This window comes from Rhipicephalus microplus, chromosome 4 (assembly GCF_043290135.1).
Source record: "Rhipicephalus microplus isolate Deutch F79 chromosome 4, USDA_Rmic, whole genome shotgun sequence".
Lineage (NCBI taxonomy): Eukaryota > Metazoa > Arthropoda > Arachnida > Ixodida > Ixodidae > Rhipicephalus > Rhipicephalus microplus.
Genome location: NC_134703.1, coordinates 25,189,387 through 25,215,055, shown reverse-complemented (window position 1 = coordinate 25,215,055; position 25,669 = coordinate 25,189,387). Strand labels below are relative to the sequence as shown.

The window sequence follows — 25,669 nt, the reverse complement described above, 5'->3', positions numbered from 1 at the left end:
TCGCTAGTTTATGACAAATTGAAGGTAGGCAAAAGCTTATTTACTTGGGACTACAACCGAGATGAACGCCAACCATATCATAAGGAGCGATATGATAAAGGATCGCCAGCAGCAACGCGCAACTCTGATAGCGTTGGCGGCGCCCCGGTGGGAGGGGCAGTGGCTGCACCGTCACATGCGTAGCTAGTGCTTCTCCTGTTCAATGCTCGTAGTCTTGTTAATAAGGTAACTGAACTCGAACATTTATTGCTGTCGAGATCTCCCTCTGTGGTGATCGTAACAGAGACTTGGCTAAACAACGATATTCCGAATGATGTGGTTGTTCCTCCTGCGTACAGAGTGTTTCGCTGGGACAGAAATTCCCGTGGTGGGGGCGTTGCAATTGTCATAAAAAAATGTATCTCAGCAGTTCCAAATAATTACAATTTATCGGAATCTGTATGGTGTAAATTTACGTACGCGAACACCAATTACCTTATCGGAGCCGTATACAGACCACCTGCCACTTCGCCCGAGTTCCTGGAAGACCTTCAGACGTTTTTGAACTCAAATGTAAACAAGACAACAAAATTAGTCCTGGCCGGAGACTTTAACCTACCAAATATAGACTGGATTTCTTTATCGGCCGGTAATAAGGATGCTACTAGCAGCGAAAAGTTATTTGAAATAATGATCAGCCATAATCTAACCCAAATTGTTCAACAGGCCACTAGAGTAACATCGGGTTCTCAGTCACTGCTAGACCTGGTATTCCTTTCGGGCACTATTGAGGACTTCAGTGTTACGGTCGAAGACGGCATATCTGACCACAAACTGATTTCGGTTGAGATTCTATGTGGTACAAAACCTGGAAAACGACCCTTCGTTCGGGTGCCTGTTAGTGACTACGGCCGGGCAGATGACACGTCAATATTAGACTTTTTGGAAACTGCTTTTGATGATTTCAAGCAAGCCTCTGATAGCGAGCCAGTTGATTGTTTGTGGCAGAAATTGAAATCAATAATTAACAGCTGTATAGAAAGGTTTGTTCCCATTCGATTGAAAAAAACAAGGAAGACTAATCCCTGGATCACTAGAGATGTTATTCACACTAAACGCAAAATAAAGAGATTACGCAAAAGACAAGGCCACTCTGAGCAGATTTCCCAACTACGAGCAGCGTTGAAAATCCAAATCTCCAAGTCCAAAAAAAAGTTCTTCAATGAAACGCTTTCTGGGTTCTTGCGCACTTCGCCTAGAAAATTTTGGCTATACTTGAGCGATAGGAAAGAAGCGATTGAACATATCGCGGTTGGCTCTGATGTTGTAACCCAGAAACAAGATATAGCTAATGGTTTCAATCGCTTTTTCCAATCTGTATTTACAAAGATGGCATTCACGGATGAAGATAAGGAAATGGCCGATACTTGCACATGCGCCATGGATCCAGTTTCATTTGATCAAGCGGGCGTGTTTCAGCAGCTACTTAATTTGAACGAAAAGAAGGCTAATGGACCGGATGGAATACCAACTGTGTTTTTGAGGCGGTATGCGGAGTGGATGTCGTTTTACTTAGTCATTATCTTCGAAAAATCACTCTTGACACATTCGCTTCCAAAAGACTGGCTGAGCGCCATTGTGAAACCGGTATTTAAAAGTGGCGACAGGATGCTTTTTACCAACTACAGGCCAGTGTCTCTGACGTGTGTTTGCTGTAAGGTTTTTGAACACGTCATTGCCAAACAGATGGCTATTTTCTTGGAGACAAATGGGCTGATATGTAGGCAACAGCACGGGTTTAGGCAAGGGCTTTCCACGTTATCCCAACTGATTGAAACTCTCCACGATTTTGCCGCTGCCGTAGATAACAGAGAACAAGTCGACGTGATATGCATAGACTTTGCGAAAGCCTTCGATAAGGTCTCCCACCATAAATTGCTCTTCAAGCTCAAACGAACAGGCGTAAATGAAAATATCCTGAAGTGGATTGAAGCATACTTAACGAACCGCAAGCAGTTGGTACGAATTGATGAGTTTGAGTCTGAATCACTTGATGTTTATTCCGGTGTGCCCCAAGGCTCCTTGTTGGGCCCATTGCTGTTCTTGGTGTATATAAATGATGTTGTTGACATTGTTAACCCTCCTGTAAAAATTAAATTGTTTGCTGATGATTGTTTAATTTATGCCCCAGTGACGTGTGCGAATGACCAAATTGTAATTAATGATTGTCTTGATGATTTTCAAACATGGTGCGATAAATGGGAGATGAAAATAAATTATTCTAAGACAACATATACGCATATAACTACCAAGAAACACGTTTTACCATTTACGTACAGCATTGGACCTAATTATTTACCGCAGGTGTGTGCATTTAAATATTTGGGAGTGCATATTACGAATGATTTGAAATGGCGTGCACATGTCGAGAATGTATGCTGTGCCTCTTACAGAAAACTGCGTTTCTTGCGTGCTAAATTACCGAATGCTACGAAAGACGTCAAGCTGCTTGCATATAAAACATTTGTGCGCCCTGTTTTAGAATATGCTTGTGCTGCCTGGAGCCCCCACCAAAAGGATTTAATAGGTAAACTGGAACGAATTCAGAGACTTTCCGCGCGATTTATATGTTCGAATTATAAAAGGACTGATTCGGTTACCGAGATGCTAAAACTAAGTGGTTTGGAATCTCTAGAAATTAGACGACAAAAGCAGCGCCTAAAAGTATTTTTTCAGATATTGCATGGTCAAATAAAAATAGATAGAACAATTTACGTACACCCCCCGCATAAGCTCAGCAGCCGGATCAATCATGACGCGGCAGTTCGCCCCTTCGGTGCTCGCACGGACGTCTTTCGCAAATCTTTTTTCCCTGATGTTATAGAAGCGTGGAATAAATTGCCGCGACATATTGTTGAAAATTCTGACGTTAAAAAATTTGAATGTGCTCTTGATGTTTACTTTGCCGAGCAATGAATATGCTGTTGTGTTATTGTTCAAAGTGCTGAAAATATCAATGTCTGTATTTACTTTCCATATCCTATGCTTCCCTCCCTGTAATGACCCTCAAGTGAGGGTTGACAGTATAAATAAATAAATAAAAAATAAAAAAAAACCTTACAAAAAGAAAGAAGACGTGCTTTCAAGATAGTTATTCACGAAATAGTCGAAAAAAATGCAGTGAATACTTTTTATTTCTATTGCAAATGGCGTTCGTTCCACTATAAATAAAATACTTGTTGAGAGAAGACAATGCAATTGTTATGCCGATGTGGAGGGAATGCTTAATGAAGGAACACACTGTGGAAGGATAACAATAACGATAAATGGCAAGTTGAACAAAACCTATGAAGGAGGGGGAGCTCGCCGTGCCCGATGGCACTGCCCGCCTGGACACTCCCGATTCGCTATTTTAAGGTTCCTTGCGAGTAGACAACACGACCAACATCAATTAGATTGTGAGGACTCGGCGACGGCGATATGGTGAAAACGACTTCAATAAACAGGAGCTACGGCATTAATACAGTCGTGGTGCACGCGCGCCTAGGAACCGCACAACGAAACTGCGCCTCAACTAGATCAACATGAAGCACAAGGCTGACAGATTACGCGAAGTCTCCCAGCATAATGTTATTCACTTACTAGAAAGTGGCCCTACCCCCTATTATGTAGGCCGACAATGCGCCCCTTTCTTAGGAGACTAGTGGGTGCACCCCCCTTCCCCCGCACTCAAGCCTATGACTGTGGCTGGAGTATCGCTGTAATTGTAATCCCAATTAAAAGCTCCCTAATTTCTACTTACGATTGGTGTACTTTCCGAAGTCATCACGGTTGCTGTGAGGGTCGAGTTATGGTAGAGAAGCACGAAGACCTCGAAGAAAGGGGACGGGATGGCAGAACACACGCGTCTTCCTTGTCTTTACGATTCCGTGATATAGTGGTGGCGGTGACGATGAGGATGGAAGTGTATGCATGCATTAAATGTGTTATGTCTAAAACTATTCATTTTCCAGCCGTTTCCTTCAGCAAGTGAACTAATTTCTTAACACTGTCCGAGTGGATGGGTTTAAGTTCTTAAGACCTATTCCCCGAATTGGGTTGTGCATAGTATATGAAGTACAAGGACAACGTCGAGGAATCTCATGCAGTGTTAGTCAAGACAATATTTATTCTGTCTGGTCTGAACGGGGGAACAACACTTATAGGACTCTTTACGTTTTACGAGCATTATTTTTTTATAAATATTCAGTATTGAAAACGCCTAATTCAGGTAATCAGTTCTTGGCCTATCCCCCTGAGTGGGTATAAGCCACTTTAAGGCATCATCATCATCATCATCATCATCATATCTATCATCATCATCATCATCATCATCATAATCGTCGTCGTCGTCGTCGTCATCATCATCATCATCATCATCATGTTTTCAACGGCAATCTCGCAAGTGGGAAATTAGTTTTCCTTTTAATGAACCTACTTTTTGGTGTAGCACTCGTCTTCACGTCAGCGGCCGGGACATTTTGAAGCTGGAGCTGCGATAGGATCACACTTGACATAAGGACGGGTTCGTAAAAAATAAGTGCTCTCGCTCTTTGCAAAGTCCAAATAATTGATTGGGCCAGTTGGTGAATCTTGATAGATGTATACTGCGCCGAAGAGAATACGGATGATAAAAGCTTGTCCCCCTCTGCTTGTCTTTCGTGTACTCTACCACGCACTATTTCTACACAGCACCGCGCAGTATTCTCCACTGCCCAGTACTTCATGTGGAGAAGGGGGGGAGATGTTTAAAGATGGAAAAATTTAATTGAAACCAAATGTGAGTGGTCTGGGAATAAACAGAGAAGGCTGCTAGAGTTGCGGCCTCCAATCTAGCTCTTGGTTTCATGTTGAAAACGCTAAGAGATATCTTGTGGCACACTCAGGGATGCACCTGGTGGTTCTAACATACCCCGAAATTATCACTGCCTAGCCGTACTCCTCAGAAACAATCCTTACGCATATCTTATTTTGTGTGTGTGTTTGTGTGTGCGTGTGCGTGTGTGTGTGTGTGTGTGTGTGTGTGTGTGTGTGTGTGTGTGTGTGTGTGTGTGTGTGTGTGTGTGCGTGTGCGTGCGTGCGTGCGTGCGTGCGTGTACGCGAATATTTGTGCTCTGTTTATACCGTTAGAATGTCGAGGATAGGCACAACGGCTCACGCGCGAAAATATGTGATTGAGAATAACACAAAAAGGCCGGTGTTGCCAAACTCGAGACCCTTCTTGAAATCATTTTTTCGGGCACCTGTAGTGTCCGCAGCGTTCAACACAACGTGAGGCTTTTGACGAGAAATGTAGGATGATTATTTATTGCAAATTAGTATGAACATATTTGTCAGTATGCCATCAATGAATACGATCGCCCGTATGTCCTTTTAGCACGAACGCGTCGGCGAGGGGTGTATTCGTACATGATGATATCGAGTGCAGGATAACTTCTTCTTGGGCGAGTTGTTGTTTACTTAACATGATGTAGTACACCAAAGTTTATAACAAAGAAAACAGGTAGAGGAAAGGCACATCTGTATTTCTTCCTTTTCCCATTATTTTACAAACTTTCATTACTGCAACACGTTTGAAATGTGCTGATTGCTCGTACACTCTAGTTTTCTGTGCAGCTACCATTTGTAGCTATGTATGCTGTAGTTGCAGTACTTCTTTAATAGAATGACCCTTCGCACTGCCCTCATATTGAGGGTTGGCTTCCACGTTGTCCAAGGCGAAGTATTTTTGCAGTCGCCCTTGTCGCTGCGTTCTTGGAACCCCGACGTTTCGCGGCGTTCACTGGAAGTCTGTAACGGCACGTTGGAGCTCAGTCTATGGTGTACGGTCACAATACACGGCACCCATTTCTACTCCGTCCAAACCGCAGTTATCTCGTAAGGGTCCAAGTTGGAGGGATGACTGAGGCGCTCTTCCACTTCTCCTCCACCCAGGACTTCCATGTCGCGCTCCGTCTCGTTCCTCAACATTGGCTCAATGAACCGCGTCCACGGACTGTCGTTGAAGTCGGCAACTTTGAGAAGTTCACTGTACGGAGTGCTGTTCAGTACTTGGAGCACGTTGTCCGGCCGGTTCGTGATGATTCCGTCCACACCATGCCTGCGCATGGCAATCAGTTTACAATGAATCATAAAGCTCATATATTGTTAAAATAGTTACAAAGAGCACCAGTTGACACAAGGACCGCTCTTTAGTAAAGTAAAATAAGTAGGTGAATTTCTTGTGAGCAATTACTGCGCGATTTTAAAGTATTTATATCCGCGTGACCTCTCCATACTTGCTTCGTTTTCAAAATCTCGTCATTCCCCTTTTGTGTAACCATGTGCGCGATACTGTTTTGCCTTAGACGAGTGGAGATTTGGGCTTAGTTGGTATGACATGACGGTAGCTATAGCGCGAAAACAGAGCGACGACAAAGGGACAAGAAGGCGTTATGGCATATATGATTTTGTAATGTCTAAAACTTTCATTGCTTGTGTCCGGGCTTTTTCTATGCCTGAAATTTTGTGATAGACTAACTTTGAGTATTCATTGTGTTATTTTTATTGAAGGAAAATTGGCAGTACTTTTAGTAGTGAACACAAGCATATATATATTTTTAGTATGATTCTTTGTAAGTGAAGTCAATGCGTTAGAACGCATAAAAGTAAGCATGGGTTTTAATGCCATTGAGGACATGTTTGTTGGATTTGAAAGATCGCTGCGGCACCTGCCACTGTGGTCGGATGGCTAAGGCACTCGACTGCTGATCCGAAGGTCATGGGATCGAATGCCGGCCCCGGCGGCCGCATTTTCAGTGACGGCGAAAATGATTGAGGTACGTGGGCCTAGATTTAGGTGCACCCCAGGTGGCCGAATTTTCGGAACCTCCCACTACGGAGTCTCCCATAATCATGTGCGTGGTTTTTGGACATTAAACCGAAATATCAAATTGAAACGTTAAACACTAACAATTACTATTAAAAATAATTGCGGCGTGTCAAGGGCAAAACATTTATGAAGGCGATGGTCTTGTATTGAGTCGAAAAATACGTTGTGGAAAGCGTCAACACGTATTTCCCAACCCTCTTACCCTAAAAAAGTAAAGCTAATAAAAATGTGGCCGTAGGCGCGCGAGCTGCACGCTTACTTCGTCTTTGCGAGTGCATGAAGAGGAGTTGATAATTAAAGTGTATTGGTGCCCGGTTCTTAGCCGATCCCACTTTGTGGGCGAGTGCCAGCAAAGCTGAAGACTCGTCATCATCATCATAATAATAATGTGTATATATGCAGATATACAGGCATAACAGCTGAATTAAAAACCTGCTCATTTGTGAGCATTTGTCAATAATTTAAAAGACTTCCCATATTAAGGCCAACGTACCATTGCGGCACGCAGTACGAGTGCGGATATCAACAAAAGACTTCAAGAACAGTGCCTACGGATACACTCAAACGGTTGCCTGGCTTAAAAGCTTTAAGGATTTTATTAGGTGTGATGTTGCATGGCAAGTCCTTTGTGCCCCATGTGCGCTGGGTTTCGATTACCGGCATGCGTGGCCCACTGATGCTTCACTAGTTCCTTTAAAAGCTGCTTTTTGGGAATGCTACAGTGTTCCCATACCACAGAATGTCGTTTCTATACCAGTTTTTTATACAGCAGAGGTGTATAAGGAAGGGTAGAGAAAAAAAATTGCACGCATATATGCATGGAAACGCATTTTCAAGAAACCATAGAAGTAATTAACTGGAAGAGCTTATTGCCTTACGAATTCAACGCCGCGAAAACTGTAAAAATCCGCCCAGTGTGAGTAGAGTTACTGAGATTTTTTGCATGCTGCAATTGCGTTCTCTCATCTCTCGTCCCGACGAGAGCGCTGGAAGCTAAGCAGAGAGGGATGGCAGAGGCAAAGAAAATACGTCAGGCTCACCTAATTACCTTGAGCATTTTTTTCTTTTCTTATTTTTTTGAGAATACGCGGCTTTTTCAGTGTTACTGCGCGCGCGCACGTGGAGAAGTCGCAGCCTCCCACGGCCATAGAGTTTCCCAATATACACTAGAGGGAACTCTGGCACTAGTGTCTATGGGAGCTGCAACACATTGCGCTTCAGCGAGCATGGAAATGATGGGTAGTACACACATTTGTCTAATTTTCGTACTTCTGGCCTGTTTTTTGGCTCCGTGTGTGTTCGTGTGGCTTGAAGCTGTTTTTTCACGAAAAAATAAAGTAGCAAATGCTCACCGTTTGCGCTTTACAACCTTATTTATTTAGGTTTGCCTTTTTGAATCAAGCCATTCAGTTCAAAAGGGTTTGTTCTTTCTTTCAAAACAAAACCGTAACAAGCAGTAAACGAAGCCGCAAGTACGATTTGCCACCCGCAAGTACGAAGACTAGGCAAATGTGTGTACTACCCATCATTCCCAAGGTCGCTGAACGATCGCAGCGCCAGAGTGCCCTCTAGTTAATTTTGGGAAACTCTATGCCCACGGCAATCTTTGTAACGAGAGAGCACGCCATGTTCAAATAAGCTAATGGGTGATTGGTGGCTTTCCACCAATGATTTTTCAGCGTCTTTGGTCATTTGTCGAGAGAAGAGAAAGCAATTTTTAGCTTTGATAATTTATTGTGAATTCCAGGCCGCGTGCTGTGCTATAATATTAAGCCCGCGTGTTTTCGGGAGCCTCTACTACCGATCGGAAGCGTTTTCTGACAATGCTCAAAAAGTGTTGCAGGGTCCCTTTAAAGTCCACATTGTCTCGTTGAAGTTACCGACTAGAGTAAATGACGCACAGATGAATGGATGGATGAATGGGCGGATGGACGGATGCATGAATGGATGGACGAACAGACACACAAACGCACGGACGACTGTTGGAGGGACCAACGCACGGATTCACTGATGGACGAATATATGTATGAACTGACGCACGGACGGACCGATGGACGCACAGACAAACAGATGGAAGGACGGACGCACGAACGGATGTATGCACCAACGGACGGATGATCTACTTTTAATTCATATGTGAGCTTTGTAGACGGTTTTGCAAACAGATGTTTTGCACCTGCGCTTCGACTGTGTACGGCGCACGAACGGATTGAAGCCAGATGGACATCGTGAGGTCTTAAGGAGCTTCGCTCCAAAGAAAACTGAAGGAGTAAAATAGGAAAGGAAGCAGAGGCACCACTCATTAATCGATGCATGTCAGATGCATAATTGATTGATAAGTGGGGTTTAACGCACGAAAGCACTTTATGATTATAAGAGACGCCGTAGCCAAGATCTCCCGAAAATTCGACCACCTGGGGTTTGTCAACGTGCACCCTTATCTGAACACACGGGCCTACAGGATTTTAGCCTTTATAGAAAATGTAGCCTCCGCAGCCGGGATTCGATCACCCAACATGCGGGTCAGCAGCGGAGTACCTTAGCCACTAGACCATTGTGGCGGGGCATGTCGGATGCATAAGCCGTCTTATCGAGAATTACGCTTTCATGAGCTCGTTAGTGGCATATAGCGAGCAGGGTTCTAGCAAACTACTAGGACGAGCACCGAAAGACATACAGCATATTGCTGAACTAGCAAATGAATCCGGCTCAGTTGTTCAGCTGTGGCTCGAGATTCAGTTGCTAGTTCAGTGGTATGTCATATGTCTTTCTGTTCTCGCCCAAGCAGTTGATTGAAACACTTGTCACCGTCTTACCGAGTGCGCACAGATTTCGTATATCAGTGGCATGTAAATGACTCAAGGACTGTGCTGTTTACAGCTGAACTCGAGACGATGACTTTAGCTTTGCGGCTACATTGGGTTCACTGGTGTAGCCAGTGGGAAGTGGGAATTAAATCCACTCCCAAATTTTTTTTTTCAATTTTACAGTGTATTTATAAACGCGCACATATAAACATATGAATGAGCATACACAGAAGATGATTGATATGTGGGGTCTGACGTTCCAAAACACGCATATGATTATGAAACACGCCATAGTGGAGAGCTTCGGAAATTTCGACCACCTGCGGTTCTTCAAGGTGACCCCAAATCTGAGCACATGGACCTACAGCATTCTTGCCTGCATTGAAAATGCAGCCACCGCAGCCAGGATTCGATTCCGCGACCTGCGGGTCAGCAGTCGAGTACCTTAACCACAGGACCACCACGATGGGGCAACATAGAAGATAATTGACCCCCCCCCCCCCACCCTTTCCTCTCAGCAGAAATCTTTGGTATAAATCGGCCCCTGATCAGGTTTTTTCCACGTACGCCAGTGCTTTAGCACTTCGGCCCCATCTAAATGGGGTAACCGCCACTGCGATTACACCTACCCGAAGCCCATGTTTTGAAAACGGTCTCACACTAACGATTTTCACAAGATAATATTTCAACTAGTTATGATACAAAACATAACAGAATGAACTGGCTAGCCAATAAAAACGCACTTAAAACAGAAGTTTTGTGAATTCGGTCCCCTACTCTCCGCGGGCAGTTTCGTGTTACGAGTTAGTGTTTGCGGTAGGGTCTTACTCGACACTTTTCCTGATGAAGTGTGGCAGGTCAACGGTCCAGTGGTACACCTTGTCCATGTAGCCTTTCCGGTTGTCGCGGGCCTTGACGGCCTGCCGGAGCCTAGCGACGGGAACCAGAAAGCGCACGCAGTTGGAGAGACCATCTCCCTGCCACCGGTGACCATTGATGCCCAGCTGCTTGTACATGCGCCCGATCTTCTCCAGTGGATCGTTCATGCCAACGTCGAAGCCTGCACAGTGAAATAGCTCAAATAAACGCAAATGTGCGCGTCCTCAAACGTAAATTGATTTGAGGTCACCGCTTCGATGACATACGTTTGATTCTTAAGAGCGAAGCTCTTAAAACTTTAGCTAAAATATCAGGTGTCCACACACAAAAAAAAAGATCAACACCATATTCACAAAGTTAATATGTTGGAGTAAATTGCTCGGAGGTGCATAGGACGTTTCTTGGCGAGACCATATCTGTAGGAAAGCTTGCTAATGAGTTGATGCATGATGTGTACGTCGAAGGCAGCGTTGTTGGGCACGATTCGCGAACGGCACTGCACAGTATGGGCCTCGTAGATCGGCACGTTAACCAACCGTCCCTTTATGCCATACTGGCCTTTGTCGTGAGTCAAGTGCCTAACGATCTATGTAAATAGCAGAGGTGGAGCTATCAGGCGTTCTTGAACGGGGTTGAGAACAGGCAGGTGAGGGGGCTTTGAAGCATGTTGGTACCCACGTGCAACACTCATCTCGGGAACTTTTTCACGTGCTGCCGTACCTACGAAGCGACGATCCTCGCCCTGTCGGCTTGCCTGGCAGTTTGTTTTCGGGGGCGAAGCCCGCCGTGAGTTGTATGCGTCGTCTCGTCGTAGTCATCGTAGTCGTAGTAGCCAGTTGCATTGCATTACATGTGAATAAAAAGGGGGTCACAGCATATCCACGGGCCCACCACGGTGGTCTAGTGGCTAAGGTACTCTCGGCTGCTGATTGGCAGGTCGCAGGATCAAGTTCCGGCTGCGGCGGCTGCATTTTCAATGGAGGCGAAAATGCCATACAGCAGCATGCTCAGACTTGGATGAACGTTAAAGAACACCAGGTGTTCTATCTTTCCTGAGCCTTCCACTACGGCGTCTCTCACAATCATGTGGTGGTTTTGGGACGTTAAACTCCACATATCAATCAATCAACGCAGTGAATGATGATGAGGGCGTGAAGCGCTCGTCCGTCCGTCTGTGCGTCCATGCGTCCATCCGTGCTTCGCCCCACTCTTCATCATTCACCTAGTGGATATTCTGTGATTTTTTTCGATGACCATTGATGCACACGGCTGGGAGGCGGCACACGTTCGCACGTGACCAAACCAAACACAACTGACACCTTCCGCTTTTTCTCTTTGAGATTCTTTTCTCTCCCTCACTACCCATTTTTCGTGTGGCGTTGCAGAGTTGATCTCCTGAGATGGACACAGTCACGACACCACGCTTTTCTCTTAACTTCCCTTTCTTTCAAAGCCACTCACAGAAGGCAAGCGCGCGGGCCATCGAAAACTGACGCCTTGGGCGGCGGCGCGCCATCTAGTTAGCATTATTGGAATAACCGGAGAGGTGACATTGAGCGATGACCTCAGAAGTGTACACACTGGCAACACTAGTGTACATTTCGGTCATTTCCGTTGGGCAAAAAAGAAGCAAGCTCCTAAAAGATTGGCCCCGTTGGCATGTTTCACTGCAAATGTCGTCGAAAGACGATAGTCTTGCGTTTGGGGAGAGTGTACAACACGTTTATTTGATTTTCTGTGCGAGAAAATCACTGAATTGTATTGTGGAGGCACTGCGTTAGTGTGTCGATCCGTGCAGTGAAGGCGAACGAGCGCATCGAGGCACGTTAGACAGAAGTGCTATCTGGCAGTTATCTTCGAAAACGAAGGAAGGCGTGCGCGCCTGTCTCGGAGGCGATAAGGGGTAGAACGCAAAGTGACGGGCAGGTGCCCCAACCGTGTCGTCCTATCAAAGCGTTGGAAACACTTGCCTTTTTGAGCATAGCGTTGCATTGTCAGAGAAGCGTCATAAATGCTACATTCCTATAACTATTTATGTATGTCTTCTCTAGTATAAAGACACACATACAGAATATTGACGTGTTGCCATGGTGCCGCAAATATGCGCAATAATTGCTTTTCAATTGACAATCGCACAAGTATGAAAGCTGAAACTTGAGCAATATTGGTGGGCGGACAAACAAACAAATGTACAGGCAGACAAGCAAATAGCAAGGCGTTGGAAACTTCTCCTTGAGCATCAAGTTGCACTGTCCGTGCAGCGCGATAAACGCTACGGTCCTTAGGGTTACTTGTGTGTGCGTCTCCTAGTATAAAGGCAGACATACAAAACGTTGACGTGTTGTTATGACATCTCAGATATGCGCAATATTTGCTTGTTTAATTGACAATCACACGAATATCAACGCTAATCCTTGAGCAATATTGCTGGGCGCTGCGGATGGGGTTGGCCGTTTGATGCCGTTTGGAGTATCGTTAGGGCGGACAAACAGACAAACGTACAGACAGGCAGACAGACAGACAGACCAAATTTTGTTTGTCGAAGGTCCCCAAGAGAGACTATCGTCTTTAAAATTTTTTGATCGAAGTACCCTAAGAACGACTATCGTCTTTAAGAGTCACCCTCCGCGCCGTTGTTCATCACGCGTCGTGGTTTATCGGCAGCGCTCACCGACGCAGGCAGTCCGCGCAGCCGCCGTGCCGCGTTTCCCGGCATGCCGCGGTCCGATTACAAGTGGCGGACGGCTCGCGCTTCTACTGGGGGGCGCAGCCAGCGTCACACTCTAGTTCTGGCGCTGTAGTGTGGACGTTCCTGCATCGCCTGTGACAAGCTGTGGTTTGACTCTACTTTGTCTACGCTAGGAAATAGCTTGCATCAGTCAAAAAGGCCGCGTTATGCCCCTGAGATAGCCCCGCCGCGGTGGTCTAGTGGCTAAGGTACTCGGCTGCGGACCCGCAGGTCGCGGGTTCGAATCCCGGCTGCGGCGGCTGCATTTTCGATGGAGGCGGAAATGTTGTAGGCCCGTGTGCTCAGATTTGGGTGCACGTTAAAGAACCCCAAGTGGTCGAAATTTCCGGAGCCCTCCACTACGGCGTCTCTCACAATCATGTGGTGGTTTAGGGACGTTAAACCCCACATATCAATCAAATCATGCTCCTGAGATCAACTATGTAGCTTCACTGTTTCGTAAGCTTTGCTTCCGTAAGCTTTGCAAGCGCAAACTTCTCTCTTTTGATTGCGGTTAATTTATTCACAAGACCAGAATCGTGTAAAAAACAAGTGAATAATACAGAGTCAGCTGTATTGAGAATAGAGAGAGAGAGAGAAGAAATGTAGGAAAGGTAGGGAGGTTAACTAGACTATGTGTCCAATTTGCTAGGCTATTGTATTAAAAAACGTTGTATATGCATTATGTATGACGAATATGGATGTCGACAATAGCAAAATTTGTATTCTTGATTTTTGTTTTAGCAAGGTGAAGGCGCAGTTTAAGGAGTTTTAAGCTATCATAAAAATAAAACAAAAAGAAACCTATAGAAAATGTTTTGATGTTTCGTACCGAGCTTCACTACTTATTACTGAGTTCGCCACAGAAGTGTTTCAGCGGTAGGGTGGTGGGGCGTGTGTGAACATATTTATCATCTGTGGCAATACAGGTATATTATTTACGGTTCATTTATTCTATTATACTCTTTTGTGAACAACTTTCTGACGTTTTGATGCTTCTATATATCTTACACTGGCATCGTGTTTTGATATCTCACGATATCATAAAACGCTTTCACCTGCATTTTCAATTATGTGATATCCCGATGGGTGCGACAATGTTCCGGATATGTCTGGAAGGAACTTTATTCTAAGAGAACCCTATGATTCATCTGTGATTAGAGCCAACTAAGAGTTGGCAGTATACTATCACCAGGTGTGAGTACTCTAGAAAGAAAACTTCAGCAGAGCGGGAAAGCACCGAAGAGGGTTGACACGGACCAGCGCTGGTCTGTGTCAGCTCTCTTTTGCATATTCATGCTAATGCCCACGCTGTTGAAATTTTTTCGACAATGAACTACCAATTTGCTTTAACACTCACGTCAATCGGTTATATATTGAGAACGAAACGAAAACAGTGTTTTAAGTGCTAGAACCCCAGCACCAAATAGGAAGAGTTCCTTTATGGTTGCGTGCACATGATATATGAATGGTGCCCCTACATGGCGCTTAACTGTAAGAAATAGGCTCGGAAGTTTCGCGCCGCTAATTGTAGCTTTTTCCTGTATTGCCTCGTGGTATTTGAAGAGGAAACTAATTCACTGATTGATTAATTTATAGATTGATTGATTGATTGAGTGATTGAATGATTGACCAACCGACCGACCGACCAACCAACTGGTTGATTAATTGAGTGACTAAACTCTGGTTAAAGCGGCAGTGTAGCAGCTGTGAAAAAAGAAGGCCCTGTTACGGTCCCTATAGCAGTGTTCTTTCAGTATCCAAACATGAAACATCTACGCACCTATTTTGTCGAGAATGTGTCTAGTTTGTTCCTTCTTGAAATATTTTAAAACACCCTTGAGGACGTTCTTGTCTTTCACATAGCCGATGGACAGCAGGACGTTCACCATGTACTGCGGTTGCACTTGCATACGAAGTGACCAGGATACAGTAGGCCAAAAAAGAAAAAAAAATGCATCACATATTACTCAATTTGTGCTGAAAACAAATGCATTGATAACCGAGTCATTGCCTTTGGCGGGTTAACAAGCAGCAAAATATTTGTAGAAGTTACCAATACACACTTTTAATAAGCTGCTGTCCCGTTCAAGGAAGATGTTCTGTAGGCAACTCACTGTTAATTGCAAGGATTGAGCTCCTACTGATCTTCATATGCCAATCTGCCGGCCAGCTTTATTTTTTGTTAAGTAAAACTTGAAAGAGAGATTCACCCTCTCACGCTACATCATCGCTTTTCGCGTCATAGACTCTATGCGCTCACAATATGTACTAAAAAGCACAAAACTAAGTCTTAACGTAACAGAAGTAGACAGTGCGATAGATGGTGTAAGTGATTTACAATAATCTGTATTATACAGATATTATTTTATGTAAGTTTTTAAAAGTAACTAGAATGTTTTGAATTTCATTGGACCCGCAACTAGCCTTTGGATATGTGGTCCAGCCAGCCTTGGTATTTCAGTATTCTACGCCTGCAAATGAAGAATTGAGCTGTATTGAATTAAACGCAGCCAAACGTAAAACATATATCAGGTATCAACGCATATTCAAATCGCGTAATGCTGAAGCTTTCAGTCTGTCTGATAACTTGGTTAAAAAAAATAAATTCTTGTGCAAAAGAGGTTGACATATATCTTCAGAGGCTATATAGCAAACGTTGAGACAAAAGCTCCTCTATAAAATTTAATATTGCGTCAAATATCATATATTTAAATACTGCTTACATTCCTTCAGGGGACACCTTTAGAAGCGTATGATTGTAGCGTAGCAGGACCAAATGAGTACTTTTTCACAATGAACTGTTTTTTTGGGTTTGTAGTACCAGTACTATGTGACGCGTTGTCATTGTAATCACAACCCTTAAAACTTTTAGTTGTTCAGTAAACGTAACTGTTTTCTTTTAACGAGGCAGGTGTAATGAACTTGGTTTGAAAATACCTCGTGTGCTACATTTGTCTTCGCACATTTTGGTAAATATAGACAATAGTAGTCAAACGCATAATAGGTGAGCAAGTTTTTAGGATTAAGAGGATATGTCAGCATTGCGTTTGATCAAGCATGACTTAACGCTGGTACGCGATTATAATTTACTGTGCGTTCAGTGGTTTCCAGTGTACTAGCGCGTGCTTTGTGTAGTGGTAGGTCCACACACCACACTGTTGTTCGAAAGCACAAGCGTGGCGTGAAAACACAGTCACGGTAGAACACGTAAAAACACGCATAACTGACGACTTTTGTTATATTCGTATTCGAATGAGTATGGCAAACTGAGCTTCCGATGTGGTTACACAATGAACAGCTTGTGTACAGGAAAATTATTAAAATTAAAATTAGCAAGGTTTACAGTAGCTGTGTGTCACACAGCGTGAAAAAAAAAGTTGGTCCCTAATCAGCAGGTTAAACTGCATATGTCGTCGAAAGACGATAGTCTTGCGTGTGGAGAGAGAGAGAACAAAACGTTTATGTGATGTTCTGCGCAAGAAAATTGGTGAATGGTATTCTGGAGGCGCTGCGTTAGTGCGTCGAGCGTGCAGCGGAGGCGAACGAGCACATCGAGGCAGGTTAGACACGAGCGCCATCTGGCAGTTCGAAAACGAAGGAAGGCATGCGCACTCGCGGAGGAAGATGCGCGCTTGTCTCGGCGGTGTTAAGGTGTACAACGCAAAACGATGGGCAGGTGTCACCACCGGGTCGTCTTAGCAAAGCATTGGAAGCACTTAACCTTTTGAGGATCGCGTTGCACTGTCAGCGCGGCGTAATAAACACTACGGTCCTTAGAATTACTTGCGTGTGCCTTCTCTAGTATAAAGGCCCACATACAAAACATTGGCGTGTTGTTATGGTGCCTCAGATATACGCAATAATTGCTTTTTAATTGACAATGGCACAATTTTGAACGCTGAATCTTGAGCACTATTGGTTGGCGCTGCGCATGCATGGGGTTGGCCGTTAGGTGTCGTTTGAGGTATCGGTAAGGGCGGACAAACAGACAAATATACAAACAGAGAGACAGACGGACCAAAATTTTTCCGTCGAAGGTCCCCTAGTAAGACTATCGTATTTAAAAGCGCGTAACGCATACAATGAATTTTTCTGTGAGAGCGTTCTGCTACATCTTATAACAATAAGCATGGAAACCCTTGGTACACCTTCTTCAAATCTTGTAAAAACTACTTACACTGATTCTTTTGATGAAGGACGTGTATGCATTATTCATTGTGAGCACTGCGTCAGCGCATTACAAGAACTATAAGTATACGTGCATTTCACTGTACTTCGCATGAAGATTGGGTAGCCGCGAATGGGACCTCGCGTGTCGCGCGTTTCTCCATCATGACTGTATCGTAGCATTGGCTGATTGGTTTGGACAAGCGCTGACCAACACGATATGTGAACTCAGTGCCTTATTCTCATTATTAACTGACCAGAAGCATACGCTGATGCATTGTAGGACAAATATTACCCGGAGAGAATACTACAAGCGCATACCTATAGTAGTCAGTTGCAGCCAGGGACGTAACTATAGGGCAGAGTTGACTGGGTTCTGATTACCCCCCCCCCCCCCCCCCCCAATTTGATTCACGCTTAAAGTTTCTGGGTGATACTAAAGCGTTTACACGCCTTCGCATCGACCGCCACTTACAATTATGTTAGCCGTTCTACACACGAACAGCACCCCCCTCCCCCTCCGCCCCCCCCCCAAAAAAAAAGAACATCCCCGGTACGGCCTAAGCTACTGCTACAAAAGCCCTCGTTTTCAAGTTCGTATAGCTCGACTACTTTCTCAGAAGAATGGCGTTTGAGGCTAAATGGCAATTCAACACCCTCGAAGGTTATAGCGCAAAGAAAAAAGGACGAGAGCGTAGAGCAGAGCTTATCAGCTATAGATATTTTGGATATTTCGGGGACCTCTTGTGAACTTGTGGAAGTGGTACGGAACCACTTGCAGTGAAAAATATGGAGGGGGGGCGAAATGGGTTATAATTCAACTCAACATTCCTCTTGAAGAAGGCCTTTTATGCTGTTTTTTTATGAGAGGAGAATCGCAAGGCTAATGTGCGAATGTGCGACACCAATTCGATTTCAACAGCTTGTCTATAAGCTGTGCGTGGTGTGCAGCCACATTGAACCTGTTTCTAGCTGTTTTACTTTCAAGTATGCAAGCATGGAAAAAAGCATGCTTGCGTCCGTATGTCATAGAAGATTGTAACAAAAGCTTTACCACCATCTCACAGAGAAGGGAAAAAATAAGTCAGCTCCGACGCAGTGCGAAAATGTTATGTGGTTAAGCAGCCCAAGAAAATAAGGAAGCGCTGTTTCCACGGGACATACAACTGGATCTCCGAAAACACTTTTTTGTTTGCCGAGGATTTGTTCCGTGTATTTCTCAAAATGGGCTGGTGCCTGTATATTAGTGCCTGCACGTGACTTGCTCATGCCTATTCTTCGTGGTGTAACTGTGCCATATATTTTCCTTAGATAATTGAACAACCACGAGGTGAGCGTGCATAGATGCAAGGGGCACTCACCACCTTCCCATAGGTGCTTCCAGAGTTTCGCCGCCAGAGTTAGGCCAGCTTTCTTCTTCGCTGATGACCTGAGCTTGCTTGTCTTCAAGTCCATAATTAGTAGAATTACCTTTCCTTTGTACCTTGAATCGGCTGAAAAAGGCACGAGTAACGTATGCTTTATCATGAGCACGCGCGGATCAGGAATCATCCGAGAGGTACAGCGTGAGGAGTTATAATGGACCTTGGCGTTATTGTCGTCAACTGAGAGTGCTTTCTGCTTTGGATGAAGATGATGATGATGATGAACCTTCAGCTTTGCTGGCACTCGCCCACAAAGGGGGATCGGCCAAGAACCGGGCGGCAGGATCATCAAGTGTGCTAAGTCAGGCATTGAAGAAATAACACACTGCGCTGTCTAATACACCACAATGTGTCATCCTCTTTCTTGCCCGTGCGTGCTTGCGCGGGTAGTGTACTGTCATACCTCTATCGATGAGCGATGCACGGTGTCTAATAAATAAGCTGAGTTGTCAACTGCCTAAGGAAACCTGGTTCGAAAATGGTGCGCAAAACTCTCTGTTGTATAACATTGATCCCGGTATAGAATTTAATATTCCGTTAAAGGTTAGCCAATCGGTAGAAACAGTCATCCATGGGCTTCGACTTGGTACAGCCTACACGAAGGCTTTCTTGTATAGTATAAGGAAAGCTGGCAGTCCTACCTTCTCATGTGGAGAAGCTCAAGAAGACGTGGAGCACTATTCTTCTGCATTGTAAAAATCATGACGTACCTCGAAAGAACCTTTTTTCGAAAACTCAATTCTTTGGATAAGCGACCTCCATCAATTGAAAAAATCTTGGGTCCATGGCCAAAAGAAAAGCTAAAAGCCACTGCAGCGCGTGAAGTCGTTCACCTTTTGGAGGAATCAGAAATAGCTCAAAAGTACTAAACAAAAAACAAAGGCACTTCACTGTTAACCGCGGTTTTACGAGCCAGACTCGTAAAACCGCGGGCAGTGACATCTAAGTAGAACAGATCATTGCGTAGTCGTCCCTGCTGCTCTTGCACAGTTGGTTGTCACATCTAAGTGTAGGCGACATCATATGCGTTATATTTTGTCGCTCACAACGAAACGCGTGTGCTTTAGGACGGCAGGGAACTCACCGAAACTAGTTCCATCTCGAATGTATTCCAAATAGTCCGCGATGGTTTCGCGCTTGAAGCAACCACGAAAGCAGTCGCAAGGGGCGCCGTGGAACGTTCCAAGAACGGTGCCATTATTCGCAAACTCGATGTCAACCTCGAGTGCGTTGGCGCCCATTTCAATAAAGTCGTCCACCTCGTCCAGGGAATTCACCATGTGCCCGATGACGTAGAAGGGCCTCCTGGATTCCATGGTCACCTGCAGAGTCGCAGCACTATAGTTTCACTGTTATAGTTCGGCCATGACGTGTTCCTTCGCGTTTAGAAGTAGGAACAGGATGTTGCAGATGTTGTTTTATTTATATCTTTGACTGAATACGTATTTCTACAAACTTCAGCTTAGCGAACAATTTCTGTCTATGGAGATTTAACTGCTAATATTGAGACTGATGCTCAGAATAGAAAAACATTGATGTATAAATGCGATAGAAAAACGCGGTTCTGGAAACCTCGAGCTTAGTCGTATTGCTGACGTATTCTTACGACGACGAACCAATGGTTGATCCTTCCTTTTTTTTCTTTTCAGGAGTTCTATGCACCGATAACGATGCGCAAATACTGAATGCTTGTTACCATTATTTTTTCTATTATTTACTCCCCTCCTTTCCCGAAAGAAAAAGAAAAACAACTGACCCCGAGCACATTGACTGCGCAATGGATAGGTCCACGACTGCTGCGCACAGACTGAAGTAGAGTCAGCGGTCGTTTTTACATCGTATATAACTGGTACGTTGGTCGCAACTTTTCGCGCCACGGTCGAATTCCGAAATGGATGAATGAATGAATGTTTACACTATATTCATCCTTACCATGGGTCTCTGACTTGTTGGCCACTAAGCTTTAATTTGGTTTCTGTCTCATGGTTTGCTTATTCAGATTCTATCTTTTTATTTTGTCTGGACTTTGAATACATTTATTCTTACTTTTAATTCAAGCCGCTTGCACCATATAAGTACTAGTAATTGAAACAATCATAACAATTCAAGCAAAGGCCGAAAGGAGAGAAAGAGAGTGCGAATCAAGGGATGCTCAACCACATGACAAAATACGTGGCCGCAGCGTTGATACTTCTATACGAAATGACGAACTAAAACGGGAAACGATGCAAAATCGACCGTTGCATAGCAAGGGGGCTGAATAGGTTGCGGAGGGATGGAAGGAGCCCCCCCCCCTCCCCTTTCTCGTAAAATTTTGGCGTTCGTTTTGTGCTTGTAAACACGGAAAGGCACAGAATCACACGCACAAACCGACATATAGATCAAAAGTGTTGTGGCTCGGGCGAGTTGGTTATCCATGAACTTAGCTTCTATTAGCGCGGCACATATGAAAAGGAAAGAGGAAAGAATACAGAGACGTCAAGACAGGTAGGCGCTAAAGCGCCTACCTGTCTTGACGTCTCTGTATTCTTTCCTCTTTCCTTTTCATATGTGCCGCGCTAATAGAAGCTAAAAACGACATATAGAGGCGACAGACTTCCCCAAAACCCCACGAAAAATGTTATCGCTATTCTCCTACATAATACAGGAATGTCATCACAGCCTATATTATCTACTTGCTCGTTCTAAAAGACTGAGTGTGCACTCTCAATCATTGTTCTTTGCCCACAGCATTACCGGTTTGGGTTTCCGACATTCATGAATAAGCGCCATTGAAAGTGAAAACGAAAACTTTTGAGGAGCTAGTTGGTTTATTTCAATGGAGGAAAATGATTCCGTGAAACTTGAAAGGGACGCCACAAAGAACCAATTTTGCTCAATCTATTCGTGTGTTTTCTTTGTGGTGTCTTTTTCAAGTTTCACGGAATTATTTTCCTGCATTGAAGATCAAACGGCTTCGATTGCCATAATTGAAAGTGACGTGGATGACAAATTCTAGAGTGGTACTCACATTCGGCCTTGGTGCTTCCTCTGAAGTTTCTCGCAATATATTGTGCCTTACCACGTTGCTTAACACAACAAAATAGAAATTTATCAGCAGAAAGTAAATGAAAAACAATGTCGTAATTTTCATCGTTGTGGATGCTGAAAGAAAAAAAGCAACATTGCCGTTTCTATTTATGCTTTTTTATCATGCAATCTTAAGCAAGTCAAAGTGTTCTACGTAGCTAACTCTTTTGACTTCGTTATCAGATATCATGGAGATCGGTCTTTTATCGAAATTTTAAAACAAAGTACAGTATAAAAAGAAAGTGACTGTCAAAAAATAAACATTAGTACACAAAAACGAAGAAGAGAGATCGATCGAGAGCCAACTTCTTTTTTCTTAGGCAACACCTAATGAAAGTAAGAAGCAATGAAGCTAAGAAAGGGAGAGACGACAAAACTTGAGCGTTCTAACTTTTAGTTTTCTTGTATTTTAGCTGTGGTAAAGAAATCAAGACATAAATGGAAACAAATCAAAGTGGATGAAAAATCAAGACAGCTTCGCACTAGGGGTGCCAGGCCTAAAGAAGTTCTGGGCAGCCTTCTTTGTTCGTCTTCGGTCTTTTGCCTCCATTCCATTTCCTTTTTTTCCCGCCATCGGTCTTTATCTTTATTTTTATTTATTTCTTCCTCCCTCTTCAGTTAATCCTTTCTCTTTATTGCACTTTCTATTTTTCTTCGTTGTTCTTTACTTTCTCTGTATTTCAACTTCTTGTTTGCTTCCTCTTTTTTTTCTATCCCTATGCGGGATTTCACCCATGCTACGCTATGCTACGACAGCATACGATGGCAGGATACGACAGTATACAACAGACTGGGCTGCACAGGCCAGTGCCTCCTAGATAGCGGAGTCGTTGCACAGGCGCCTGATCTTTATCTGCGGCAAGTTGGTGTTGGGCGCTCCGCTCTTAAAACCAGCTTGCCGTAAGTAAGGACCCAACCTTGTATGTCGGGTCCTTAATGGCTGTTTGTTGACTTCTCGTGTATTCCGCTATACTGCCGTTAAAAAACAGGAGTAATGTCTCTATAGATTTCTTAGCTTCGTTGTCAGTTGGTTTCTCCCATTCTCCAACTGCGGTGCAGACCTGCATACCGGATATCACCTTCTGCTTCATTTTACGTTGCCGCTGTTTGCCTTTCCTTATTGCTGATGCAACGTGACTTGGAAGTAAAACATATAACATTTGGCAAATGCATTTTTGGTTATTTACTTATTGGAGCTTTTGATATCTGATACTAATATGAGTCTCTTGCAGCCACGCTCGATACGCGTTCGCCTTTCCATTTTCTGCCTCACTTTGACAATGGGCGCCTGTTGCCGAAACTGCTTTCAGTTTTGTTGGAAGATGGTCGCACACCCAGTGGTGTCGTGCACCTTTGTTAGGTAGCTTTCTCACTGCAGTGCGTCTTTTGCAGCAGTCTCTCGTCCGATAGGTACGGGTAAGTACTATAGAGGGGTCGACTTTACAATTTTAAGCTTTCCTCGGGTCCTCTTTACTTCAAGCACTTTTTTATTCCAGTTTGCTACACAAACGTGGCGAACGTATTTGTGTCATTTGAAAACAGGAGTGTTATCTGCAGGGATTGAGAGCATTCGGGCATGATTTTTTACGTATGCTTTTTCACGGCCAAGACGAGAACAGTGTTGTGCCGGCGTCGTTCGTATTTTTTCAGACGAGGATCTTTGAAGTAATAGACGGACGTCAGTGTTCAAGGTGAAAGATATTTTCTCAAGGTATCCTGTAGCTACAAGGTGGCAGGTACTTGCTGGATCTTTATTGCTGGTGTGGTTTGGTTAAAAATTCATCTTTAACTGGTAATCTGTAATTGGACGACCTCAATAAATAAGAAGACGCAGTCTGCATTCCTGTAAAGGAATGAGTAGTCGCGGGAAAATAATTACGTGTGCGTAGCTAGAAAAGGCATTTATACGTACAGAGTACGCTTTTGTTTCAGGAGCTGTGTTGGGTAAGAAACATAATTAGGGTATGAGGAAAATGTTACTGCTCACAGCTGACTGTCAGTTCTTCACTGGCGTTTCTAAAAAGTTGCTGTGCGTTTTTGGCAGATAAACTGGCTATAAGGCGCAAAAAGCTAAAAAGGAAACCACTCACGTGTTTTCAAATATTTTCTAAAACAATGCAGAGCTACAGATTAGGTGGAACTATACATATAGTTTATTTTTGTGGTATATATTTTCACACTGCCTTATATAGATTAATAGAGCATACAGACGTAATGTTGATGGAAAAAAATCAGCAGAAAGCAGAAAAGAATTTGAGAAAACTCTGATAAATAACTTGTTTCATTTCGTCGCACATCTCCTTACGGCGCCTAATTATTTGAGTAGCTGAATGAAAGTCGTGGAGGCTCCTTAAGACCCGTTCACATTTCCGTATTTCAAAGCAGTGTAAATTATATATATATATATATATATATATATATATATATATATATATATATATATATATATATATATATATATATATATATATATATATATATATATATATATATATATATTTGCTTACGTACCACCAGCAAAACTCAGTTTGAAGGGGCAGTGAACGCAAAACGAAATGGCATATTTTTCTGCATAATCAGACCGGTAATCTTTAGTAATATACACTATGTTAGGTATATCAAACAATTAGGTAATGTAATATAAAAATGACAGCCGCTCGTAATGATATGACAGGGGCAGTAACAACGCACGCTCATATACATATGCATAATCTTCACACCACAAACTGCCCTTGAAATACAGAACAGATGCACTCACCATTCGTTCACAATAACATTATTATATTGTCACGTGGCACAGGGAGGAAGTCCTGCGAAGCAGCGAGTACAGTGTTTCTTACCTGCAACACTGCGCTGGCATAAGCGAAACTATGAACAGGGACTTCTTGTCCCTGTAGTTTTAGGAAGAGTTTTCTATTTCACCTGCACCTTTCATATGTCTAATAGCTGGACGTAATAAACACTGCCTATTGTGATGGGCATGGAAACAAGTGCATCACATGCATTGTTTCTAGCATATGAAGGAAAGACGGGCGTATATCATGCCCGAAGACAGCTGCTGTAGGCACCAGTATATTTTTCAACTGTCCACATAATCTATCTCCGTTGTAGGAGGACCAGCTGTACACTTTGTGAGGGTGCATAAGCTTTTATTGGTGCAAGCTTTTGTTCTGATATTGCGTACAAATAGAATTTGAAGTGGGGAGGTGGTTGGTTTTGTTCACGGATCAGTGCTCGACTTCAATTGCTACACTTTTGTTCAATGGCTGCCATGTCTCTTTTTACATGAATACGAAGTGGACGACTGCTCGAAAGAGCTGGCGATGTATACTTTTTTCGCAAGAAGCCTTTTTCACCTTCTGCTAACATTCCTATTAGGGTCACCTCAACGCAGGGCTAAGAAGCGGAAGATATGATCATTACGTCGCTGGGTTTCTGGTATAGCAGAAATTTCTTTGCGTAGGCTGATTTGGCTATAGCTCATGACAATTGCACTTTTTTGTTATGTTACCTATTTTCCCTATAGCAAGCACTTGTATGTTTTCACCAATGTATAGCAAAAGTATAACGTATCTTTTGGATATATGTGTCCATAGGTAGTCTCTTGCTTTCGGATTACTATGTTCTGAACCCTGATTCGGAATTGATTCCTCGCAAAAGCCCAAATGACTAAAATCTAGTATTTCAAATAAAACAAAAATAT

General features: G+C 43.6%; 1 protein-coding gene across 1 annotated transcript; it reads right to left on the bottom strand.

Moving 5' to 3' along the window:
- Positions 1-5,304: 5,304 nt before the first annotated feature.
- Positions 5,305-24,888, bottom strand: LOC119171365 (dermonecrotic toxin LspaSicTox-alphaIA1i). Its single transcript, XM_037422216.2, has 7 exons — positions 24,725-24,888; positions 21,908-22,041; positions 19,982-20,219; positions 18,835-18,966; positions 15,087-15,209; positions 10,525-10,756; positions 5,305-6,118 (listed from the first exon to the last, which is right to left on the bottom strand). The coding sequence occupies exons 2-7, from the start codon at positions 22,028-22,030 to the stop codon at positions 5,869-5,871; spliced, it is 1,098 nt and encodes a 365-aa protein (XP_037278113.2). The 5' UTR covers positions 22,031-22,041; positions 24,725-24,888; the 3' UTR covers positions 5,305-5,868.
- Between the last annotated feature and the right edge of the window lie 781 nt (positions 24,889-25,669).

Bases quoted from the DNA above. Each gene is read 5' to 3' on its own strand.
- LOC119171365 (XM_037422216.2), bottom strand. From the start codon at position 22,030: ATGAAAATTACGACATTGTTTTTCATTTACTTTCTGCTGATAAATTTC. The intron at 18,967-19,981 runs GTGAGTTCCCTG...TGCCTTTTTCAG, and splicing joins TCGAGATGGAACTAGTTTCG to CCGATTCAAGGTACAAAGGA. The intron at 10,757-15,086 runs GTGCGTAGATGT...TTCACTGTGCAG, and splicing joins ACACATTCTCGACAAAATAG to GCTTCGACGTTGGCATGAAC.